Source organism: Schistocerca serialis, chromosome 2 (genome assembly GCF_023864345.2).
Source record: "Schistocerca serialis cubense isolate TAMUIC-IGC-003099 chromosome 2, iqSchSeri2.2, whole genome shotgun sequence".
Lineage (NCBI taxonomy): Eukaryota > Metazoa > Arthropoda > Insecta > Orthoptera > Acrididae > Schistocerca > Schistocerca serialis.
Window position 1 is genome coordinate 281,302,186 of NC_064639.1, and position 24,396 is coordinate 281,326,581.

The window sequence follows — 24,396 nt, forward strand, 5'->3', positions numbered from 1 at the left end:
ATGCAAATGTAGCCCATATATAGCTTATAGCTTACAGACATAAACTTTGAGAACAAAGCAATTTTTATTTGATGTAGAATGTCTGTGAACAAATATAGATATAATTAAAATACACATTAATAATTGCCTACTAGACAAGTCTTCTGAAAGGCATAAAACTGTTTTGTTTTATTTACACCCAAAATATGTTTTTACTACTTCAAACATAATTGGCTTTTTGTCAATAGCCGGCCGCAGTGGTCTAGCGGTTCTAGGCACTGAGTCTGGAACCGTGCGACTGCTACGGTCGCAGGTTCGAATCCTGCCTCGGGCATGGATGTGTGTGATGTCCTTAGGTTAGTTAGGTTTAAGTAGTTCTAAGTTCTAGGGGACTGATGACCACAGATGTTAAGTCCCATAGTTCTCAGAGCCATTTGAACCATTGTCAATAAGGAGAATGAATAGCAAAATTTAAACAGTTGCCAGAAGCTTCTATAGGTGTGATGAAAATCCTAAATGCAGCTAATATCCAGTTTTATGCAAAACTCATTTTGCCACAGTAAGTACCCATGGGATATTTATTTTCTGTTGCAGGGTACTTCCACGCCAACACAACTGCACAATAGGACTCCACACACAGTGTCTCAGAAGAGTTCATTGTCTGCCCCACATCAGAAGTCTCGTATGGAAAAAAAAATACTCAGTGATTTTATGCCTGATGGTAAGTTTAATCAAAAGAATGACTCCCCCAGAAAGAGCCACAAGGTGGCTACTTCACATAATGTTGGGAAAAAGGCTGCTGAGGGAACAAAATCATCCAGACATGCTGAGTTAATATTGCCAACCAAACAACGTGAAAGCGGCAGCACACTGCCTACAGCAAGAAAAGAGAAACTGAAAACAAATGTTCCACAACCGACAAATAGTAGCAACAGGTGTGGCAAAGACAATATTGGACATACTGTACCTGAACTAATGGCTGATAAAAGCACGAAAAGGTTGGAACATTCCAGGGAAAGCTATGCTCAAACTGTCAAATTTCCAGTGCAAACAAGAACGCAGCCCGAGGAATTAGACTTAAGAGCATCATCTGTATTAGAACTCAGTGGAGAAAGGGACATCCCAGAGCCAACTAGCCCTGCATACTCGGACAATGATTGTAGTTTCATGACATATTCCAGTGATGGAATATCTGTCATTATAAGCAATGGTGGCTGTGTATTACATGATGAACCACATTCAATTGTGCCACATACAGCCAAGTCAGATCTGGAGAAATTGGGAAAAGCATTGTGTATTGAAATTTCAAAGCAAGACAATGAAACTGATGATGGTGTGAAGTCAGTGAAATCTATATCACCAGTGTACACACCAGGGAGTACTTGCCCAGAACTAACTTTTTCTGGATCTCCTCCACTTCTCAACAGCTTGGACTCCATTAGCCCTGTGGACTCAGCATGGTCCTCAAGAACCTTGTCTCCAATCAGCTATGAATGCAATTCACCGGCTGTTCTCACCAAAACAGCCTCCACTGCTGCTACTTCTGGTAGTGTGGTCACTACTACTACTCCAACTACACCAATTTGCAGGAAGATCCCTTCCAGTAATAGTACAATCTCTCCAGCAAATGCAGATGACACTTGGCTGTGGCTTCCTGCTATCATTCCACCATTGACGGTAAGTGTTAGTATTGCAGCAAATACGAAAAGGTAGGTTGTGTGTGTTTGATTACAGAAGTTTGTTGATTAACATCTACACTCTGCGAATCACTGTCAAGTGCATGACAGAGGATATCTTCCACTGCACCAGTTATTAGGGCTTCTCACATTCCATTCACATATAGAGTGTGGGAAAGATGATTGTTTAAATGCTTCTGTGCATGATATAACTAATCTAACCATATCCTCAAGATCCCTATGGGAGCAGTATACAGGGGGTTGTAGCATATTACTATAGCTATCATTTAAAGCTGGGTCTTGAAACTTTGTTGGTAGATTCCATCAGGATAGTGTCCACATATCTTAGTCTGTCAGGCCATTGTTTCAATATATCATTGACACTCTTCCATGGATCAGACAAACCTTTGACAATTTATCTGCCCTTCCCTATATATGTTAAATACCCTCTGCCAGTCCTATTTAGTGCTGGTCCCACACACTACAGCAATATTCAGGAGTGGACCATACAAGTGGTTTGTAAGTGGTCTCCTTTGCAGCCTGACTGCATTTCCCTAGTTTTCTATCAATAAACTGATGTCTGCTTCCTGATTTACCCACAACTGAGACTACACGATTGTTCCACTTCATGTCCCTACTAAGGATTTTCAGAATTCATGGATTCCAGCTGTGACTCAATATTGTTATATTCATAGGATGCTATGGTTTTTGATTTTGTGTTTTGTGGAGTGGAAAATGTTTCATTTTTGAACATTTACAGCAAGTTGCCAGTCATTGCAACACTTTGAAATGTTATCAAAGTCTGATTGAATATCTGAACAGCTTTGTTCAGGCTGTACTTTGTTGCAGATAACTGCATCATTTGCAGAAAGCCTGAGGTTACTGTTAAGATTGTCTGAAAGATCATTAATATTCATCATGAAAAGCAAGGGGCACCGGAAGGTACTTCTACACCTTTGTCTCTACCTGACTGCCTCAAGCCATGGCTTTCAGGATGTCATCTGAGAAAAGTGCAAGTTGGATTTCACTTGATCTATGATCTTTGTCAAGGATATTGGATGGCAATTTTGGATAACTTTTGCTACTTGTACTATAGATGGGTGTGGCCTTTGCTTCCTTCCAGCTACTGGAAGTGATCTTTTGTTTGAGGAATCCAAGATTATAGGTGACAGAGGGCTCTCTCATCTACGAATTGGGTAGAGAATCTGATGGGTCTCCATTGGACACTGGGTCTACACGTCTATTATGTGTATACAAGGAGAAAGGTGAGGGTGACATATATGATGATTTCCCGAAGTCTTTATTTGCAAGTTCAGCCACATGATATGTTCGGTAGGCAATGACGTCACGATCAACGAAGCTTTCCAATACTGACACATTTGGTACTCCTGTACCGCCTCATACAGTAGCGACCGTTAGCCAGCCATTACCATGCGAAAATGTATCATTAAGATCAATACTAAAATTCAATTTACAACCACGGAAGACAGCGGGTCCATCTAGTAGTGAGTGTGCAGCGACAGATTTTATGGTATTCTTCTTGTCAGCAGCAGATGTCATTTCCACGTCTTCAATTGTTTTATATATTGTCTGTCTTAAGATGCCACTGATACTAATACCTATTTCACTCACCTTTTCAGCAGCACAAGGATTAAACTGGGACAATACTCCTGGGTTTTCCTTTGTAAAGGAATATTTGAAAACAGAGTTAAGCATTTCTGCTTTTGCTTTGCTACTCTCAATTTCATTTCCTGACTTACATTGGCGAGTGGACACATTGCCATAGTGCCAATAATGTCCTTTACATATGACCAGAAGATCTTTTGGTCTTGTGAAGGATCTTTTGACAATATTCTGCTGTGGTCATTGAGAGCTTCATACATAGTTCTCTTGTTGCATTCAGCATATCTCTATCTACAGCCATATGATTTGTTTTACACCTGTTATGCAGTAGTCTCTCTTTCTTTAGAAGGTTCTCTACAGTGACTGTATACCATGGAGGATCTCATATTTTGAACAGTTCTGTTGGGTACCTACCTATCCAGTTCATGGTAAACTATTCTATTAAACTTGAACCTTGCTACTATTTGCTAAGTCTATGTATTACTTCAACTTTTCTTTGACCTGTCCAACATCAATTGTACAATTTATGCTGTATGGTAAATCAACCAACCAACCATAGTTCCTCTACATGCTCCTGTCCTGGCTAAATTTTCAGTCTCTCATGGGTATATAACACTACTGCTTCTGTCTAATTTTCTGAACAGACCGAATGACTGTTTTAATTAGCCTTTGTACTTTTGTATCCATTGTTACTGGTTTTAAGTGTCTTCCTCAAAGAGATCAGGTCTGCTTATTGCCATTAGATCTAATTTATTTCCTTCATGGGTGATATTCTAAACTACCTGCTCTAAGTAGTTTCCAGAGAAGGTGATGGCAATGTTTGACAGGATGTCGTATCACTCCCACCACTAACAAAACTGTAAGTTTCCCAGTTGATTATTAGATGGTTAACTCTCCACCAGTGATTGGGAACATACATACTACAGAACTGAGATTTTCTTTAAAGTTTTTGGTTACATCCTGAAGTGAGTCTGGTGGTTGATAGAAGGACCCTATTGTAAGTTTATGCCTACCCTTTGTACTGAGTCTTGCCCAAATAATCTGACATGCTGCTTGATTTCTGTCTTAATGGATCTGAGTTCTTGTCTGTCATGACAAATAAATGCAGACAATAAAGAGACTTCACAGTAACTCTGTCCCAAACACCAGTTTATTATGAGTTACATTATGTAAGAACTCATTAATTACAAAAATATTTGCAATGTCTGAAACTTCTCAAAAGTATCCTTTTCATCAAAGTACATAATGAAATTTGGGGACTGTTTATTGTGAACAAGGATACTGTAGCTATGTTTATGAAAAGTAGAATAAAGTCCCGGTAATCATATAGTACACATAGTATATTCTGATGTAGGACAAGTCAGTGTATAACAGAATGTTAAACTTGCATTAATTTCATTATTTGTACATTAAATTATCACTGAGTTACAATATACAGAGCAAATATTGAACAAAAACAGTGTGTAGATATTTTAAAGCAGAAAGTGTGTACTGTACTGGCAGATTAATATTTGTATTACAGCAACATTTACATGGTAAATCATTAAAGGTCTAGTAACATTTATATGATACATCACTAAGACACAAATCATTAGTGAGCTTCCTGAAGGAACTCGTGGAGACTATAGAAGCAATGATGAGTCAAATTTGCCTTAGCAGTTGAATTGAAATTTGCCAGGTCATTTATTGATTTAATTTCTGGGGGAAGTTATTTATAATAAACTTTCCCATAATACAGGGTTCCTTTTTTATTCAGGGTGGTGGTGTTGTTGTGGTCTTCAGTCCTGAGACTGGTTTGATGCAGCTTTCCATGCTACTCTATCCTGTGCCTCATCTCCCAGTACCTACTGCAGCCTACATCTTTCTGAATCTGCTTAGTGTATTCATCTCTTGGTCTCCCGCTATGGTTTTTACAACAGGGTGGTGTTGGTGGGCTCTAAATGAAGGTTTCCTTTTGCTTGGTGTTATAGGAGTGGATATTTTCATTTTCTGGAAGAGAGTGGGATTTTCCATTGAATATTTTTTCACAAACATGGTTATCTCATACACCGTCAAGTTTAGGCTAATGACCTAATACTACACAATATATAATCTTCCTGGGAAACACAGGTTATGTATACAACTGATGATTTAATACTACACATTACATCAAAACACCTGCACAAGTTTTGATAAAATCATCATAAACACATTTAAACTTGGTCAAGTTATTGTTCCTAAGTTTTCAGAATGAATTTGTGACACACAATTTTACTCAAAGACAAATGAAATGCTGGCAGCTGACTTATATACTTAAACATGTGAATTGCATGGACTTCACCACTTACATGGTTTTGCATCCCCCTTTACACAGCATGCTAAACATGAACACTGCAGCTTCAGCATCCCTCACAAAAATGTTAAGTGTAAAAATGAAGGAAAGAGAACACGGAAAACCAACATGGCAGAGACACTGAGACTGCCCAAAACCTAGCACAGAAGTAGCCATCCCGTTTCAGGAGGGGTCATAAAGTATCAGCATGGAGGTAGACCTCTGACCATGCAGGGTTCGCTGTAATGGTGCCTGAGCTTGAAAGCTCCCCCTGTATAGCAAGGAGTGTGTACCAATCATTACTGGGACACAGGGACTCTGAGCACTGGGTTACTGGGCAGGTACAGAGTGCATTCCATAAGCAATGCGACCAATTTGTTTCTGATGCAACGGTACACCAGTGTCTTGTAATCAGCTGGGCTTAGTGGAGGGGGTATTAGCTTCAGAACGCTCTCTCTCTCATTTGGCTGTGAGCTGCTGGAGAGTCAGTATGTGTGTTTCCATCAACCCCATTTTGAGTTTATGTAACACGGCACAATGAATCATTCTGTAGAGCAATGGTTCGCCATCAAATTTTGCATTAAACTTGGGAAGTCTGCCACCGAAACATTTCTATTACTTCAGCATGCCTTCAGGACTGATTGCTTGTCCAAATCAAGTTTTCTGATGGCACAAGTTGTTCATGGAGGGCTGAGAGATCATCACAGATGAACCTCGCAGTGGACGGCCATCAGCCGCACGAGTCGACAAAAATGTGATGCGTGTGCACGATTGTTTGAACTATGGCAGACTGCTGAGCCTTCAATTGATAGCACAAACTCTAAACCAGTCAAAAACACCAGTTTTCCACATTTTGACCGAAGATTTGAACATGAGAAAGGTGTGTACCAAACTCGTCCCAGAAGTGTTGATCGACGAACACAAGCACATGTGAGTGCTTTGGTGCCGAGAAATGTTGGAAATGTGTGAAAATGATCCCCATTTTTTAATCTCAGTTATCAGTGGTGATGAGTCATGGATTTTTGAGTATGACCTTGAGACAAAAGGCAGAGTTCAGAGCGGCACACCCCATTGTCGCCCCATCCCAAAAGGCACATATGAGCAAGTCCAGGATGAAAACCATGCTCATTGTCTTCTTTGACATCAGAGGCATTGTCCACCATGAATTCGTACCTACCGAGACTACAGTGAACTCGGCTTTCTACTTGTCAGTTCTCAAAAGACTGAAAAGGAGGGTCTCGCACTGCTGAAGCAACATAAAGGACACGTGGAAAGTTCATCATGACAACGTGCTGAGTCACAGTGCCATTGTCAATGACTTCCTGGCCAGGACCAAGAACCCATTGGTTCTCCAGCCTCCCTACAGTCCTGACCTGGCTCCTGCTGACTTTTTTGTTTCCTCGGTTAAAAGGAGTCATGAAAGGAAAACATTGGAACACGATTGAAAGCACCCAGGTGCATGTTACATCAACTCTAAAGGACATTCCAGAAAAAGCATTCCAGGATGCCTTCCAGGCTGGGAAACACTGCCTCCAGAAGTGTATCGACACAAGAGGGTGCCATTTTGAAAATTTTTGATTCGTATGAATATATTCAATAAATGATTTTTATGAATTTGGTCTCATTACTTATGGAACACGCCTTGTATTCATTGCTGAGGCTGGGTGGTGCCCATGGGGAAAATCCCCTTGGGAATATTTGGACGACTTGTGCATATGAAGGGATGGGGCTTTCTCCCACTGGTTTTTGTACAACCCCAGCTGTCTCTTCAGAGAGAGAAAGAACTTGTTCAATGCAGAGAGACAAGATTCCAAAGTGTTTCCTTTCCTGGATATGCTGTGGGAGGAACATAAGGCTAAGCAACAAGCAGATAAATATTCCCCCCCCCCCCCCTCCCCAAAATACCTAGTTTGTAAAAGGACAGAGAGGGGGATTCTTTCTTGGCCACATAGTCTTTATTCTTTGTAGAGGCTACAAGTAGAAGTTTGATGAAGTTGCAGCCATCTCCAAAATGAAGAGTGGTTAAAAATTTCGATTAAAACTGCGTCCCCTATGGGCATTGCTTGCTTGTGACAAACTGGTTAACATTCTGGTGACTCACTCCCAATAATAGACTAAACATGGTTCAAGGCATTTTCCATTGTGACGTCCTCTTGCAGTCTGATGAGCTTTGTCGCCAAGGTGATGGTGTACCAATATGATGTGAAACTCTGTCTCCCCCCCCCCCCCCCCCCCCCATGCAGTGCTTCAAATGTATGAAATTTGAGCACATGCCTTTACTCTATGGAACCAACCCAGTCTGCAGGGATTGTGGACGACTGTTGTGTGTGAACATTACTTGTGCTCCGTCCGTCCGTCCGTCCATCCATCCACCCATCCATATCTGCATAAGCTGTGGAGAGCACAATTCTCTCTGCTCACCAGAGTGCACTGTCTTCCAGAGAGAGAGAGAGAGAGAGAGAGAGAGAGAGAGAGAGAGAGAGAGAAAAACAGGAAAATAATAAAACTCAACAGACTGAATACCAAGGCCAAGAAGTAGATTGAGCATCTACATCTTGCAGCACAATGTTGTATGCTACAGCTATGATGTCACCTTCTTTGGTGACTGTACTCACCTCCATTATGTATCCTACAGGAGCCCCAGGGCTGCTTGACCATACCTGCCCTCTGATGGTTGGGGGTCCTCCTCTTGCTGCTTCCCCCACACCTACTTTGGGATCTATGACTCCTTACCCACAAGGAATGCTGATCCTCACCCACAGCCAGAGACACGTCACCTTTGTCTTCTCATGCCAGGAAGCACTCTTGGGACACTACTCCTCCAAGGTATCTGCTTGCCAGCCTGCAACCAGATACCGGCCAGTGGCTGAAGGAGCGACAGGCTGCAGGTTGTAGGGCTTCTTGATGATCTTCCTTAGTCCCTGAAACTAATTCAGGAAAGCCCTCCCTGTCATCCAAACCCCCTAAGAAGAAAAGACAAAAAGAAGTCTTCCAAGGTGAAGGAAATTCTGGTGGCCTCCATGCAAGTAGTTCCCACATGTTCTGTTTCTGGCATATGGATTATCACCCTCAACGTTACAGTCATTGTTTGCCATACCTCACTACGAGGTAACACTTGCAACAGAAGCCTTTTGCACTAGCCCTATGAACAGCCTACTCATGGAGGTTGGAATCCCTCCACTATGGATTAGGTGCCACACACATTTGCTGCTCCCCTAAGAATCCAAGCAAATGTGCCAATTTTCCTAGAAGCGAATCCACCTCCCACAAGAGATCCAGAACTGTAGTCAACCACCCCCATGGCGTGTACCCCTACCTCAGATCTGTCTTGATTTATCCTTTGGACCTAAAGGTTCATTTGACCCCATGGTGTTTCGCCACATGTTTGTGGCTGTCCTCGATTCGTTTTCAGGTTTGATAGTGGTATGCACTGCCAGCTCAAAAGATGGACTAATTGATTTTACCTATGCATATGCAAAGTTCAGTGAACTACGCTCCCTACCAAATGGATGCAGTGTCTTCACTTCTGAACTGGTGACAATCAAATGAGCCCTTATCCAAGCTTGTTCTTGCACTGGTAAGATGCTTCTGATCTGAAATGTCTCCCTAAGCAGCCTTCAGGCTATAGATCTGTGCTACCCTCATCATGCATTGGTCACAATTATCCAGAATCTTCTTTCTGACTGCAATCAATCTGGATGGCCAGTTCTCTGTTTGGTCCCCAGACATGTTGGATTCTTAGGGAATGAATGTGCTGACCACTTGGCAAAGTTGGCTAGCTGGATGCCAATTTTGGGAATGGGTTCCCAGAACTAGACCCTCAGTCAACTCTGTGCCATCAATTGTTTGAGATCTGGAACTCACAATGGTCCATCCTGAACTGCCCAAACAAATTGATTGCAATTAAGGAGATGACAACCATGTGGCACTCTTCCATCGATACCTCTCATAAGGAATCCACTGCCTTCTGTCAGCTATGCATTTGCCACACTTGGCTGACCCATGGCCACATTCTCTGTGAGGACATACATTACTGTTGATGTAGTGTCTGCCTGATGGTAGCCCCTATCCTATTAGACTGCACTAATTTGGCTGCTTTTCAGTGATATGTTAACCTTCCTGACATGCTACCTCTGGTGCTGGTGGACAATGCCAAAGTGACTGACCTCGTTTTACATTTCACCTGTTCTCTGTGAGGTGGTCCACTTTAGCCTCGTAGGTTGCCCGAAGAGTTGGAAGACACCCCTCACCTGCTATGGCCAATGGAACCCGCAGTGGATCTTGCACTACAGCCTGGCCCCTTCCCACCTTCCTATTCTCCTTACATATTTTATGGTTACCATTTTTAATATTTTTGTCTTTCCTAAAATTGTATAATCCTGTCTGTACTGGTCATTTTCTTGGGATAATGGATAGTGAGGTAATGCTGGAGATATGCTGCATCTCCCACCACATACCATGTTCCAAGGACACCCAACTGCATTCTGGACAGAGCAGCTGGCCTGCCTTATCCCCTCTCATTCCCCCTCCTACTTCTCTATGATTTTTCTCTTTCTTATTGTAGTGTGGTTACAGTCAGGCATTCCAGCATTTGCATTTTATATCCTTCCCCTGAGGATTATTCTTGGTTTGATACATATTGAATGAAGGGACTGATGACCTTGCAGTTTAGTACATTAAACTCCTGTACCCAATCTGGTGTCAGTTTCTTGGCAACTGATATTGATAGGGCATGCTTTATGTTGATAAGTCAGTTTTCATCTTTTGGAGTAAAAAAACAACCTGGTGTACATGGAATGTTATTGATAAGTTTGTCAGAAGTAATCTTAATCGTAAAAATTTAATAAAAGTTTGACACCTAACTTTACGTGCTGTATGTACAGTGGAGAAACACTTGACATAAACCCCACACAGAATATAGGCACAATTCTGAAGCACCTTGGGAAATATGGTGGGCTAATAACTGTACAGTGACTGCAGATATCTGGGATTGCAAACACTGTGCTTAGAACATTTTTAATCATGTTGGCTTTGAATTTTCTAACCTAGTGAAATTACTGCCAAATAGGCTGGTAGTATTTTTTCCAGTCATCACTAGAGAAACCTAAGTCAGTGTCCAAACCATCCATTTTATGGGCTTACCATACTAATTAAAAAAGTGACATAAACACATTTGTGGCTATAAAATTAAGATATATAAATTCAAATGTGTCTGGGGAGAAAAATACCTTAACCCAGTCGGTCACCTTACATAGTCACTTACTACCAACTTCACATAGGAAGAGAGAGACAAAGGTTCAGTGTGAAGCCTACTTAAATAATTCATAAAATTTTGGAAAAGCAAAGTAACTTGTATGAATAATGCATGATCTACTTTCTATACAAAATATTTCACAATATTGAAGACCTGGTGCAGCTCTATTTGATCTAACTACAGTGTGACACTGAGTTAATAGCATAAATTTTTCTGGTTATTGATAACTTCATTTACAGATGCCAACAGAGTTCAATGAATTCCTCAAATTAAACATTTTAAAGAACTATTATCAGTGTCTATTTCTTAGCATACCATGCAAATACATGTGACCATAGCAGCCTCTCTCTACCATTATATTTAAATGATTCTGCATCTTTATCATTCATGGTGGGATGTGTATAATATAGAAAGTAATGGGAAATGTAGTTGCACAAAGTAAGTTTTATGTGCAAACTAACATGAAATACAGGGTGCTCAGAAATTCCTGTTACGGACTTCTAGGACTTGTGGAGGGGAGTGAGTACATCATATTTTGAAAAGGAACCCATGTCCAGAAATGTCATCCAGTGAGACTACAGAGTGTCAGAGTTATAGGTGTGGGCGTCTGTAAAAAGTACATATACACGGGGTGATTTCGTGATTGTTAGATTTTCTAAGATGATGGAGAACGATAAATGTATTAATTTGAAGTAAGGATCCCTGTACCGGAAACGAACAAGTTGAAAGTTATTAACGAAAACCATTCTGATACCTCTGACAGTTGAATACATGTACTGGCTCTTGTGTTGCGAAGAGTGTAGGGTTGGTAACTTTCAGTGGTAGTAGTATGGACAAAAATGAGAAAAAATGTCCAGTAAATGTGGGCTCTAAATTGCATACCTGAGGAGCTATGACCATTCGTTCATCGCTAATGTGAAACGCATGTCCTCTACTGAGCAAGTGCTCATAGCTGTTAAGGTTGCTCCCGATTTTTCCCCAAAATTTCTTGTTGCTTCGTATGTCCTGTGTCCAATTTGGTGCCTTCCATAGTCCCCCCTCCCCCCAAATATCTAGGAGAATGGGGTCCTGCAGGGCTCTGTATTGAGTCTCTCTCTATTTTTAGTGGCCATTAATGGTCTAGCGGCAGCTGTTGGGCCGTCTCTCACCTTCTCTTTATGCAGACGACTTCTGCATTTTGTACTGCTTCACTAGTGCCAGTGTTGCTAAGCGGCACCTACAGGGAGCCATCCACAAGGTGCAGTCATGGGCTCTAGCCCACGGTTTCCAATTTTTGGCTGCAAAGTCATGTGTTATGCACTTCTGTTAATGTTGTACCATTCATCCAGAACCAGAACTTTACCTTAATGATGATCCACTCACTGTAGTGGAGACATATCGATACTTAGGAATGGTTTTCAGTGCCTAATTGACTTGGCTTCCTCACCTTCATCAGCTTAAGAGGAAGTTCTGGCAGCACCTCAATGCACTCCACTGCCTGACCAACACCAACTGGGGTGCAAATCGCTCTACGCTGCTGTAGCTGTACAGAGCCCTTGTTCAATCCCGCCTTGACATGGGTGTCTGGTTTATGGTCAAGCAGCACCCTCAGCATTGCGTTTACTCATCCCAGTGCACCACTGTGGCATTCACTTAGCAGCAGGAGCTTTTAGGATGAGTCCGGTGACCAGTGTCCTTGTGGAGGCCAGAGTCCCTCCATTGCAGGTTAGGCGTGCACAACTGCTGGCCAGTTACATTGCACACTTTTGTAGTTATCCTGTGCATCCGATTCAGTCTCCTTTTCCCACCCATGGAGGTTCATCTCCCGCATTGGCGGCCCAGGTCATGGCTTCCAATTGCAGTTTGTGTCCGATCCCTTCTTTCCGAACTGGAGTCCTTGCCTTTACCACCTATACTTCAGGTCCATTTACGTACACCTCCATTGTGTACACCTAGGCTGTGGCTAAGCCTGAACCTTTCACATGGCCCTAAGGATTCAGTTAACCCTGCAGCTCTCTGGGCTACTTCCTCTCAATTCTGGACATGTACCGAGGCCATGAATTGGTTTACATAGGTGGCTCAATGGCTGATGCTCACATATGCTTCATGTGTGTCCATGGAGGACTAATTGAACAGCATTCCTTGCTTGATGACTGCAGTGTTTTTACTACTGAGCTGGTGGCTATATTGTGCTCTTGAGAACATCTGTTCATGCCCTGGGGAGTCATTTTTTCTGCATATGGACTCCTTGAGCAGCCTACAAGCTATCGACCAGTGCTACCCTTGTCATCTTGTGGTAGCAACCGTCCAGGAGTCCATGTATGCCCTGGGGTGATTCAGTCATTCAATGGAGTTTTTCTGGACCCCAGTTCATGTCAGAATCCCAGGCAAAGAACTTGCTGACAGGCTGGCCAAACAGGCTATGCGGAAACCACTTATGGAGATATGCTTCTCTGTATCTGACCTGTGTTCAGTACTACGCTGTAATGTTTTGCAGCTTTGGGAGACGAAATGGCATAATTTCAGCATGCACAACAGACTGTGTGCCGTTAAGGAGACTAAGAATGTGTAGCAGTCCTCCATGCAGGCATCTCGCGGGGTCTCTATGGTTCTCTCCTGGTTCCACATTGGCCATGCTTGGGTGACACATGGCTACCGCCTGTGCTGTGATGACCCACCTCAGTGTTGATGAGGTGCCTGGCTGACAGTGGGCCGTACCTTGGTGAGCTGTCCTCCTTTGGTTGCCCTGTGATGGACTCCTCATTTACCGGACTCGTTGCCATTACTTTTAGCTGACAATGCCTCATCGACTAATTTAGTTTTACATTTTATACTGACGGATTTTATCATTCTGTACAAGTTTTCATGCAAGTCCTTTGTCCCTTTGTGTTCTCCACTCTAATGCTTTTAGGGTAGATGTTTTAATGTGTCACAGAGTGGCTGGCTTTTCCTTTTTATTTTTGTGGTCAGCCAGCCACAGTCATTTGCTCTCTTGTACCCCTTCTACCTGTTTGTTACTTATCTCTGTGGTTTTCTTGTTTTGTACATGGTAGTGTTGGTTGTCTGTCCGTCATTCTTCTGGTTCTTCCCTTTTCCTGTTATTGTGGGGTATATCTCCTTTCTTTTCTTCTTTCCCTTGTGTAATTATTTTACCAGGAACAAGAGACGGATGGCCCCGGAGTTTGGTCCCTTCCCCCCATCCCCACCCTGCTCTGTTCCCCTCTTTTAAGCCAACCAACTTACCTTTCTACATAGTCTTAAATCTTCTCAACACATTTCTTCTATTGTGGTACCAGTATGTGTGCCCTGTTCATAGAAATATGTTTGTTTGGTGTACAACCAATTGTAGACTGATGATCTGCATCTATCACACACTGTTGGCTGACCAGGAATTTCTTCGTGGGACCAAACAGATGAAAGTCCAATTCTGCATGGTCCACACTGTATGGCAGATGCTGGAGCAACTACCACCCATATTTGGTGATTTTTCTGAGGAACACAAGCAGCAACATTAATGTTGTGGTGTTTGTCATGAAGGGCACAACACAACTTAACCAATGTTTTCATGTAAGCTGTAGCATTCACAGAGGTCCTGTGTTCAGCAAAGTCCACCAGTAACACACCATGCATACCCCAGAACACTGTCACAAGCACTTTCCTAGCAGACTGAGTCACTTTCCTAGCAGACTGAGTCACTTTAAATTTTTTTGACACTGGGAACCAGCATGTTTCCACTCCATAAAGGCCTGATTGGTTTTGGGTTGGTAGTGGTATGCTCATGATTTATCATCAAATATGATTCTTTTCAGAAAGTTGTCTGACTGTGGCATAATGTGTTAAATGGTCCAAGCTTGTCATCATTTGCTGGCCCTTTCGGCTGTCTTTCAGGTTCTTAGGAAGCCAGCAGGCACTGACTTCATAAAATTTTGAAGTGTCATCAAAAATATTGTGTGTCACATTGTATGAAATGCTGAGCTGCTGCAATAAGGTTCACTCAATGGTTTTGACATTTTGTGGGGTTGCAGTTGTTACCAACCACCTGGAGCATGGAGAATCATTAAGGTTCACACAGCCCTCTTGGAAGAATGCATAACACCTGGAGTATTGCTACAGTCTCTACAGTCATTCTCATACATGTCCCTGTGAACTTCTCAGTTTATGCCCTTTGGTCCGCAAATATCAAACTACACTTCACTACTCTTCACACATTTATGACAGTAACATGCACACCATGTGTTTTCCACAATTCGGGCTTCTCTCACTAGAACTTCTCATGCAAACAAAGTACCATCTGTAGTGCAAACTTTGAATTGTATTGTCATAAAATTTCAACATTCCAGATGCAAGAACAGAGGAGAAAAAATTTCAGATCCTCCCTTACATGTTTTTGGCACCACGTGCCATGTATGAGTTCCACTTCCACCATTGCTCAGCCTAGAAATTGGGTGATATTTGCTGGCAACAAGCAGGGGTGGCTTCATGGAATATTAGGGGTTCATATGGGGTCTTTGAGAATCTGGGATGCTTGTTGCATTCAAGGTGTGTTTCCTATACCTGGAGTTGAAAGATTGAAAACTTGTAGCACTGAGTGTCCACGGACTACTTCTGCTGGGAAAGTCTTGTCTTTGGGTGTACTAAGATATAAGGCTTAGAACATGGTTATTGCCCCTCTAGGGGATGATTCTTTCTCAGCTTTACCAGTTGTGTGTTAAAAGTATGGACAAATCTTTCCTCTAACCTTTAGAAACCAGGTGAAAATGGACAATGTGGTCCAAAGAAATGCCATTATACTTTCCAAAAGGTGTGGGACCAGGTTGAAGTGAATTGTGGAACGTTGTCCATGACAATGAACTTGGGTAGCCCCTAGTAAAGGGTAAAAATCTTTATTAGTGCTTAGACTGTATATGCAGATGATGTGGAGATCATTATTGTTATGAACAGAGCCGCCCCCCAATTTCCAGCATTTACTCCTAGGAGAGAGCCTGCAAAATCAAGGTGGATGCAGGGCCATGGACTGGAGGTCATAGGCAAATAGTCTTTGGGTGGAGCAGCTTGCTTACTTTCACAAGTTGTACACTTTGTGACAGCCACAATATTTGTCCATATCTCACCAGTAGATGTAATGTCCTGAGTCGCTTCATGAGTGTCCTTGCTGGAGTAGTTGGAGCTTGTTGCCAAAGGGCTGTGAGAATGAGGACCTGGGTTCAACCATTATTTCCCTGCAAAGAGATGATGCCTTGTCTAATGGACAGCTCATAGTGGCATGCCCAGAATGCTTGTAGATCTAGGTGTCGTCTTATCTGTTAGCCAGCCTCTGTTGATGTACCTGATGAGATTTGCAGCACCAGGTCTCAAGCTGTGTGATATTGGATGAGGTGTGCATCCAGTGGGAGACTGTCCAGTGCTAAATTGGTGGCTGCATCTGTCTGGTAACATGCATTACTCAGCATGAAAGTGAGGGTCCTGACTTACAGGCAGCTGAGATAACAAATACGTGTTAGTGTGCTATGTTGTAGATCAGAACTGGGTATCATATGTATAAGTAGAGAGGCCGTGGGCCCTCTTTTGTAAGGGTGCTGCCATTTTGATGGGTATGGTTGCTGAAGTTTTTAGTAAGGATATCAGCGGTTTATTTCTTGTTAGGAGGGAGAATTCCCACCCATACACATAGTCAAGGAACTTTATTCCACAATTTATGGTGAGTGCTTTCTTTTCAGTTTGGCTGTACTTGCAATGAGCCAAATTTAATGACTTTGGTGTGAATGTGGTGGGCTGTTCTACCCCATTATTTAAGAGGGACAGTACACCCACACTATAGTCACAGGTATCAGCTGCAAGTAGGAGACAATGTAGGAGATTATATGCTGTGAGGCAGGATGGTTCCAGTATTGTCTGTTTAAAGTCCTGGAATGCCTTGTCAAAAGCATATGACTATGAAGAGGGACCATTTTTGCAAAGCAACTGATGAAGGGGTTCAGAGTGTGCTGCCACCCATGGAATAAACAGTTATAGTTCATTTGACTCGATACTGACTGAAGCTGGGACCTGTTCTTGGATACTGGCCATTTTAAAATTGTCACATACTGAGGGATTTGGCAGCTTCTTAAAGCACTAAAGTAACTCAATTTGTCACACACAAATTTCACTCTTGTCCATGTGATAATGGAGATTAAATTGTGAAATCACTAAAAAAAAGTTGTTAGATTCTTTGTCAGGTCTGTGACATCTGTATCTGCAATGAGAATGTCATTCACATAATTCAGTTCGTGATTAAGTTCTCCAGGTATCTTTGGAATGTAGCTGGCACACTAGCTGTTCCAAATGGTAGGTCATTACACTGATACAGACCTAATTGAGTGTTGATGACTAGCACTGAGTTTGTCTCTGCATCCAAGGGTAATCGTAAATTTGCATCTGTAACACCAACCTTAGAAAGTAGGGCACCCCTAGTGAGACAGTTCCCGTTTTGTTCTAACTTGGGAATCAGACACGAGACCAGTATTGGTTTTGAATTTACTATCCTCTTAAATCCCCACAAATACAAAGTACTCCATTTGGTTATTCCACTATCACAATTGGCATTGCCCATGTACTGTTCATAACTGTGGTTAGTACGTCTTGGTCCTGGACTTGTAACTCATTGTGTAGCTTCTCCCTATGTGAGAATGGCATGTTACACGCTTTTAGCTCCAGCAGGTCATGTCTCGAGACTTAGTCAGGTGAATGCACAAACACCACATCCCAAACTAGTTTGGAGGAATAAGATTGTTTGCATTGTGGCTTGGAGCATTGGAATCTGCATACCTGGTTCAATCCCTGCAAACAATTTGCAATGTTGTTCTGAGTATGTTTATTACTGTTGAAGAACTTGACAGATAGCTGTGACATGAACCTGGGAGTCGAAATACTCACTCAAATTAGACTTAAGGAAAATATAGGGAAGGGTTTTTCGGTTCTGCCTCTGAGTGTAGTTCCTGTAAAAGCTGGTAAATTGTAGGGCTTGCACTTGTCAGTAAGAATGTGCATTTCTGCATATAACCTGTTATGTCATGAACCAGGAAATGTTGTTCTGTGCCTACAATGTAGCACGACCAGGGTTCTAGCTTGCAATCGAAGCTTTGGAAGGAGGCAGCATCACTCTGATGATTTGCACTGATGAACTGATTTGGGCCAGCTGTCCGGCAACTTCTGGAGTTGATTGTGTAATTAATTGCTGCCAGCCATTCCGCCAATGTCTTCTGCATCATTCTGTAGCAGAATGATTACTGGATATGTGACCTCACAGGGTCAGCTGCCATTGACATATTGACAATTCATCCTGGAACAGCGTCTAGGCACAATTTTTACATCTCGTCACCAATGCTATGTCTGGTACCCCAGACATAATCACTGTGGAAAGTCTGGTAGCACTTAACACATTTATTTACAGTCCAACAACTGACAGTCTCATTAACATGGAGAAACTATGTAACAATAGAAACATGGCTTAAGTTCAATGAAGAATTACAGAACTGAATTAGACATCAGGTTTCTTTAGGACTTGAACTTAACTGAAAGAACACTCCTCATAAAAGAAGTTGCAAATTTTGTTCCACGACTCGGTGACATTAGTCCCTCTGGAATAGGGAATAAAGTCCCTGCTGAGATTTCTAAGTCCAAAATAGAATTTCTACAGCCTGGATGAAGTGCGGCACAGTCACCAATTACCACTCTTTGGGCAGCCTATTAGAATGCTGTCATGGGTCCATACAGTCAGGTGATTACTGAAACTGCGAAGTCTTGAGTGATGTCAACAGTGATCCTCGATTATAGGCTGTGATGATTCTGCCTTTGAGGGCTGCAGCTTAGAGCTACAAGTTTTCAATTGGCTGTTGTTGTAGCTTTGGTGGAAGAAAATGGAAATGCATGCACTCATCTAGGATGTGCATGCCAACGAATGTCCTGAACAGTCCTTAGCTGCTGACCCCTGTTGGCTGTGCTGTGAGACTGGTGCTCCTAGCAGCCACAGCTGTGTAAAGTGTGCTGGTTCCCAAGGTAGTGCTGGTGGAGTGCAGCTCTTGCGTCGTGACAACAGTCTGTAGGCACTGGAGAGGAATTTGAGTTTGTCACTTCCACTACTCATTCAATTCTGCTTGTGACAGTGTGTTAGAAATGAAACCCCTCATCCTTAATCCCCTACATCATAGAATTAATCTTATATTTAGTAGTCCACAAGTTCTAGGAAGTTAGTCAAGAGATTCTCCAAGAATTCATAGAAAAGTACTAAAACAAACTTTTAAGAAAAGCATCACATGCATACTTTTGTATGCAAAAGAGTGAGAGCTTAATTTTGAGGCTGTGAGGAATGAAAAATAAGCCTTACAAAATTAAATTTCTCCACTATAAAATAAATACAAACCAGTAACCAAATTAATTGCAAAATCAAAATCTGTTACTGGGTGACATTTAACAGTTTCTGTGCTGGTCATAGGTAACTGCCATCACATGTGGACTTGCTAAAATGTCTGGTTTTTGAAGTTATAATTTGTGTGTACAAATATGTAGTTGGAATTTCAAAACAGTTATAGGCTTATTAGGTGTTCTACTTTAAATACACACCTAGGGATATTGCTAGTGTTAAATTGTGCATACACAGAGGAAACTTCAATTCAACAGAAATTGTCATGGGGGGGGGGGGGGGGGGGAGGAGAAAGAAAGGAAAGGAATTCTGGTATTGAGACAGATAAGAAAACACATCATTTTTGCTTTTATATTTCTTTCACAGCCAATTTACATCGAAAGAAACCCAAAAGATGAACGTGAAATTTTGCGTTCATAATGAAGTAAAAGTCATGCTAATTGAAACATTGAGAGAGACACAGTCTAACACTATGTTTAGTGGACTTGTGCTTTTATGAAGAATAATTCATAACAACTTAATCTGTGAAAATAATATGATAAACAGAGGCAACAACTGGAAGACAAGAATTACTACAATTTTCAGACGATACTGTAGAAATTCATTGCAACTGGTTTGCAGTAATATTATGCCCAAAATACATTAGTTTCCCGCAAGCATCCTAATGTTACATCTGTTACACACTAAGTGTTAACACCATGTTACTCCATTTCACTCACCATAACATGCTTAGAGATTCCTCGGCATGCTGTTGACAAGATGGTACAAATGTTGGTGTTCAAACATGTCCTGTTTGTTGGTTGCCCTTCTGAGATAGCCCGCATCTCGTGGTCGTGCGGTAGCGTTCTCGCTTCCCACGCCCGGGTTCCCGGGTTCGATTCCCGGCGGGGTCAGGGATTTTCTCTGTCTCGTGATGGCTGGGTGTTGTGTGCTGTCCTTAGGTTAGTTCGGTCTAAGTAGTTCTAAGTTGTAGGGGACTGATGACCATAGATGTTAAGTCCCATAGTGCTCAGAGCCATTTGAACCATATCCCTAAATAATCCTTTAGAAATTACTGGAATGTCTTTTAACTCATATTATCCTGTAGACTCTTACGAAGACAGTTTGAGTTGTACACTTGAGTACTGATGACATTTTTCCAACAGCTCTGTCTCTGGGGTATAATGCTCAGCTGCCCTTTATTTCTTGTATCATATGAATGAATAAGTCTCTCTCCTATAAAATATTGCCTTAAAATTGTTCTGTATATCTACAGGGATGGAAATGTTAATGTTTTAGATTATGGAAGGCAGTTTTGCATGAGTGTTTTATTCAGGATGGTCCTAACTGCCATTCTTTTTGTATTATTTCTGCATATTCATGCATATTTCCTTTGGATAACAGGCAACATTCACTGTGCCAGGTGGCAGTTACTTTGAATGGGCATCATTTGCGGAGAGAGCCCCATGGTTGCAATGGATGCCACGAAGGCAAAGAATTCTTAAATGGATTAAATGTTTGAAGCAAGTGGCATGAGGATCCAATAGGCTCCTGGGATACATATGGTCATATTCATGCTAGTCATTACAACCTGAAGATGTTCCTGCTCTTTGCTGCATTGTAGGTGGAGGGACAGCACTGTAGGGATGAAACATAATAATCCCTGCAGTACTTGTTTTGCACAGAAATAGATGATTTTACTATCCCAATAACTAACCATATTTGTTAATGAAATACAATGTGGGCAAACATGGAAAGGTGGCAGCATTGCTGAGTAATATACACAACAGCTGATTCCTGGTAAAGATAGTGCTCTAGTCATGGACTATATTTTCTTGTACCTCCGTTGGTGTTATTGTAATAGAAGTGCTAACGCAACTCAAGAGATTATAGTTCATCTGCTGTGTTCAGAAACAGCCAAAATATAACCCAACAGAAAAGAGTACACCTGATATTTGCAGGGACTATATTGTGGATTCCAGAAGATCACAATGTATACTTCAAATGTGGAATGATGTAGTTAGAAAAGATTCCCATTTCTCTAGCAAAACTGTATAGTGTAGTGTAAAAGATATCTGAAAATGAAATATCAAGGACTGTAATTACTTCAGAACTTTGTGGCATTTAAACGGAATCAGGACTCAAAACTAGAACCCTGCCTTTCACAGGAAATGCTCTCACTGGCTGTGTTATTCAAGCACATCTCATGACCTTCCTTCATATCTTTAATCATGCCAGTACAGGTAGATAATTTCTCTGAGAATTAAGCCTTTGTTGGGAAGATCCTGACACGTCTGGATAGCTAAGTTGGTAAGAGCAATAGGTCCAATAGTAAGATTCCAAGTTAATCGTTACTTGGTGTAAAATAGCTATCACTCATAATGTCTGAAAATAATAAACGTTGTAATCATTGCAAATAAAAAATTTAAAATCATGTGTTATTAAACTGGGAAAAATGCCAGTATTGATCTCTGGGAGAGAAAAGCTCAAATGGTGAATGTAAAAGTAAGAAACTTTGATAATATACTTATTTGATAGAAAGATGTAAGTGTGCTGGGGTATTTACTATTTGCAGTAAGCATAACCTGTACACTGATCTAAGTTATTACTCTTTGTTTATTCCACCAATTAAACACATTTCTGGCAACACCCAGTGCAACTAGCTGCCTTAACTGTGGCTAAAACTGCAGTAACTTGGGAGGTGTTACCACCAAAGTATAAATAGCATAAAACAATCAGCATATTTCACAGTATTGTTTAAATAATAAATATTTGGTATTATAATTAAGGTATAAATCTGACAGTTAAAGCACATGATGTGTTACTACAAAATGTGATTACAGGATTTATACAATTAAAATTTGCCGGCTGTTTGGCCTAGTGGTTCTAGGCGCTTCAGTTTGGAAACACGCGACCGCTATGGTCGCAGGTTCGAATCCTGCCTCGATCATGGATGTGTGTGATGTCCTTAGGTTGGTTAGGTTTAAGTAGTTCTAAGCTCTAAGGGACTGATGGCTCAGAGCCATTAAAATTTAGGTAGCAAAACATTTTCAGGTCACTAATTAGACAACTGTGTGTCATGAACCATTAGTACAGACAGATAAGTGAATTTACATTTTACACAGTAGTTTTTCCTGCTAACATTCTCCCTTGCTTTCTGACACAATATTGGCAAGTTCATTTAGACAGAAATTGTAGTAATTTGGTAAATATTTTTAAGCTGAATTAAAGTTGCGACAATGTTCTGAAAAGCAGTTTTATATGGGATAATTTTAATTTGAAGTTTCATGGCATAATTTTCAGTACAGTTACAGTTTGACTGATGATACATTGAAATTAGAGGACATCCACAGTTTATAGTGAAGAGCAAAAAGTTTGTGAAGTTCTGATCAGTGTATCATGTTCTATACTAGAATATGCTAACAGAGTAATAGTTCATTACAAAATGTGCTTTCTTAGTTAACCAAGGAAAATTGTGTTAATTTCTTTTAATTAATATGTCTACCATATTTTACTTTTATTTAATGTTCCCCATAATCAGTTATGGTAACCCTCCCCCCACCCCATTTCTCAAATTATGTAATTGTAAATTCCAGTTACTGGTTTCTTCTTTGCTTTTGATGTTACATGTTGCAGATGGTAATTGGAATCTCTCATTATGATTAAAAGTGCAGTTAATCACCACTGAATTATTTTTGCTTTATCCCACACATCTCTACTCATACACAGTTTACAGTTTAATTCAGACATTGCTACATTCTCATATTGGCAAAATTAGCTGTACACAACATTCAAATTTTCTCTTGTCACAAATTCTTTCATTAAATTTTGTGAAATTACCATCAGTCCATTCCACATGACTGCATGAGCATGACCTATTACATTCCATGACACAAAGCCCCAAAACATAGCTTAATCATCTTACAACACAATAATCCCTAAAATACCACCACCACCACCACCACCATCATAATCCATATAACTATCTTTACCTGTGAACTATTGTAATAACAGCATAACAACTCACAAACAATGCCTAACATGTCTTATGTCATAATACTCACACCATTTCACAATAAATCCATAACGATTCATAGCTGAACAAAATTAAAATATGACAAAAGTAGCAAAACATTCACCTGACAGTCGTAACACAACATTCTGAATCACATAACTAACATTGCATCTTTCAGATCAGGACAAGAGTACATAATTTCTTCTCTAATTCCTTTCTTACGAAACTTTCATTAAACTTGCAAAGTCTGACTTCTCGCTTTGGTGTATTTCTCTAATGGTCTACAAATGTCATAAAACATACATTAGCTATTACATATGGCAAATATTTTCATTTATCCTACTGTTACCAATATAAAAATTATTTCTGTATCCATCCATCAGTCATTAAGTCTCATTGCAATAGCACGACAGTAGAAACAATGAAATTAACCCCACTACATATCAATAATATTACCCACAGAAAATAAAAATTTTTGACAGTCACAACACTTCAGAACACAATGAAAGGATTATTGAATTGCAACTAAAATGTATGACTGAATCAACTGGTAGCTCCACGTAACATTCAGTTACAGTGCAAATGATTCATCTCTTCTGGTAATGAAATAGAAATTAAGAGAGCATAATTAAATGAATGATTTCAAAATTACTTAAGCATCCATTCAGTTACATTCACAGAGCTTGTTGTAATTATTACAGTAACTCTGAACCAGTGCCTAGGCAGTGTATAGCAACAGTAAATATTTTCTCATAACACCACCTAATAATATACCCAGCAAGAAAAAATGGAAAAATGCAGCTACATACAAACTTTAATTAGTGATAACTGGTATAACTGTTAATCACTGATCTCCTCTTCCCATTGCTTAACTCCAATAAAACAAGAAAGCACTTATACAGCAAAAAATACTGAAAATATAGGTGTTTGCAAGAACATCACAGTCTGCATCAGCATTGCAAATGTGAAACATTTTTTACTTCCTGTAATTAATAATTATGCTTAATTATTACTGTGCATTTCATTATTTTCACAATTAGTGTGTTAATGACAGGTCAGTTATTTACCTGTCACCTTAAACGAAACCTCATCTGTCAGATCGATTATTACATGCTATCTGTAGCAGATCAGTTAGTAAGACAGTTCAGAAAGTTCAGAAATATCAGAAAAATGGCACATCTG

General features: G+C 40.8%; 1 protein-coding gene across 1 annotated transcript in view; it reads left to right on the plus strand.

Annotated features, from left to right (window-relative positions):
- The window catches only part of LOC126457044 (uncharacterized), a 282,626-nt gene that overhangs the window by 246,055 nt on the left and 12,175 nt on the right, over window positions 1-24,396 (plus strand). Inside the window, exon 3 of the mRNA XM_050093031.1 lies at window positions 574-1,656. Coding sequence (XP_049948988.1) covers window positions 574-1,656 — 1,083 coding nt within the window. The remainder of the gene's footprint in view (window positions 1-573; window positions 1,657-24,396) is intronic.